The sequence below is a fragment of the Montipora capricornis genome, chromosome 11, assembly GCF_036669925.1.
Source record: "Montipora capricornis isolate CH-2021 chromosome 11, ASM3666992v2, whole genome shotgun sequence".
NCBI classification, from domain to species: Eukaryota; Metazoa; Cnidaria; class Anthozoa; order Scleractinia; family Acroporidae; genus Montipora; species Montipora capricornis.
Window position 1 is genome coordinate 30,958,773 of NC_090893.1, and position 2,500 is coordinate 30,961,272.

Sequence of the window (2,500 nt, forward strand, 5' to 3'; positions counted from 1 at the left end):
GGCCTAGCTTCCATTAGTTTCCTATATCTCAGGAGCAGAGCATCCAAACTAGTAATCGGAATGTCGTAGGTTCGACTCCTGCAGATGGCAACTCTGATTTTTTCAGAGTATCCCTGAGTCAACATCAAAAAATAAATCTCTTCATTTCATTAACCTGGGGGTTAACTCGAAACATCTCGTTCTGTACAATTGCAAATATACTCCATTTCGACACTTCAGTCCTAGCAGTAAAGAGACTGAGATAATTGTCACATGAGCATAATTGGGCTAATATCTCAGACATTTTTTTGCCCTAAAATGCTCATTTTTGGCGAGTAGGACTTTTGGATGTTGTCGTTTCATAATAGTGTTTTCATGTGACGTCACGGTGGCTACATTGGTGTCCCTAAACAAAGGAACAGCGGCCATGTTGGTGTCCCCAACTAATTCTCCGGGAATTGAGCTTTGTTGTGCCATACAAACGTTTTCCTTTGTTTCGGTAGAAAAAAAAAAGTTAATGATCACGTGTGGGTGAAAACACTCTATACCCCGAAAAATCCCATAATTTCACAAATTTAGTCTTTTATGACATCACACTTCACTCACTCTCACTCTGTGAAGTAATCAGAAGGTCCAAGGGTGGGTCGAAGCTGCAGGGTATCATTAGGAAAGATGTAGGGTTGTTCAAATAATGATCTGTGCCCCAAATCTCATTTAAGCCTCAATGGATTGGTCTCACGTAGTCTCAGAGTTGCATAAACAAAACAAAAAGATAGCAAGAAAGGCTGTTGTGAAAGCTCTGTTTTGTTTATGGTCCAAAGGTAAAGCACTCGTAGCCAACTATTAGGGATAAGCCCCATTCCTTGTGCGACCTAAAATAAAATTTGTTGTGATGTTGCGTGAGTCCCATAACTTACTGAAACCTTTTCCACATCTGGATAGCTGTAATTGATGTTGTTACTTTGTGTTGTTGTTTTTTTTAGGACAGCAAAGGATATTAAACCACTGAATTCCTGCGAAATTCCTCCGGAGAGAATAGAATCATTGGAAGAGGTGGGTCAAGGAGCGTTTGGGAAGGTGCACAAAGCCAAATTGATTGACGGATTGGAGTTCTTTAACAAGAATACCAAAGACTGGTGTGAGAAAAATTTCAAGCACAAGATCGTTGCTGTTAAAGAATTACATGGTGGGTATGAAAGTGTCGATTCCTTGTATGGATCACACACCGAAGTAATTACCTTGCATTTGTATCCCGGGAGTGAATGAAGGTAAATGAGTACGCAATGCAAGCATCAACAATTTAGCTTCGACTTCAACTGCATTGTAAAAATTTGAATGCTTGTTCTAGAGAACTTCAATTCATGTATCGCTCTTTGGTTGGGGTTTTGGATGACGTCATGGTAAGAGGGTGACCTTGCGACTCCTACACCAACTAATGTGAATCTCATTACAATTATAGCTTATGTCGATGAGCGTGATTGCACTCATGTCATGACACTGCATGCAACACCAAACGACTCTCAAGGGTAAACCGGTTTAGGGCGATTAAAGGACTAATTTACGGGCTTGACTTCGAAATAAAGTGTTCTTGATGTAGGGATAAGGGACACGTGATTTATTGCCTTGACTCAATAAGCTGTAAACTGAAATTTTATTTAACAAATTTTCCGCGAGCGCACATCAGATATGAGATTGTAAACAGCCAATGAGACGAGTAGTGTTAAGTTGGCGATAACCAGTCTCATATCCAACAAGTGTGAATGAAATAATTGTTTTATAAAATTTTCATTACTTCCTGAAAGCTTGGACATTTGGAAATTAACGCCAATTAGTTTCCAGCTTGGCAACACTTGACACAATCATTTTCCATATTAGGGCATACAGTATATTAGCTGATCAATGAGATTGAGTGAGCCAATCAGAAAGCTAAAAACGCAATATCCGAGGTCGAAAATTTAATAATGAAATATAACCAGGTATAAGCCACTGAAGTACTCCGGAAAAATTCTGCCTGAGTATAAATTATAGCTCCACGTGGTAACAACATATTGTTGAAAAAAACTAATGATACCTCGATTGCTAGCGAATTTAAAACGATATCAGACCAACTGTAAAGACCACGAGGACAAGAAACTTAGTTTAAAGGATTAGACTAGTTTGTAAAATAAACTTAATTACTGAAAAACTTTTTTACAAAACCCATGCAACAATGATTAAGGAAATGCCAAAGATTTAAACACGAATTCAAACTCGTTTGAATTCGTGCGACTAATCGCGGCGACAAAATTCTGCATCAGCGACAGTGATTTTTGTAAAATTAACCGTGTCACACAAGGCGAATTGTTGCGCCGACTTGTCCCCGCGACGCTTTGCAGCGACTTATCGCCTAGTTTGTCCCGGCCTCAAGCAACCTACTTTGAAACTGATTTGTTCAACATTATTTCATGACTTTTTTTCTCAAGAAAACGCCACTGAAGAGCAGAAATACGAATTTTTGGATGAGATTGAGACCATGAAGGTA

General features: G+C 39.0%; 1 protein-coding gene across 1 annotated transcript in view; it reads left to right on the forward strand.

The window, feature by feature from the left end:
- Positions 1–968: 968 nt before the first annotated feature.
- LOC138023368 (fibroblast growth factor receptor 1-like) overlaps positions 969–2,500 on the forward strand; it is a 9,987-nt gene continuing 8,455 nt past the window's right edge. The window contains exons 1-2 of the mRNA XM_068870379.1: positions 969–1,165; positions 2,442–2,500. The exon at positions 2,442–2,500 is cut by the window's right edge and continues 126 nt beyond it. Coding sequence (XP_068726480.1) covers positions 2,492–2,500 — 9 coding nt within the window. The 5' untranslated portion in view covers positions 969–1,165; positions 2,442–2,491. The remainder of the gene's footprint in view (positions 1,166–2,441) is intronic.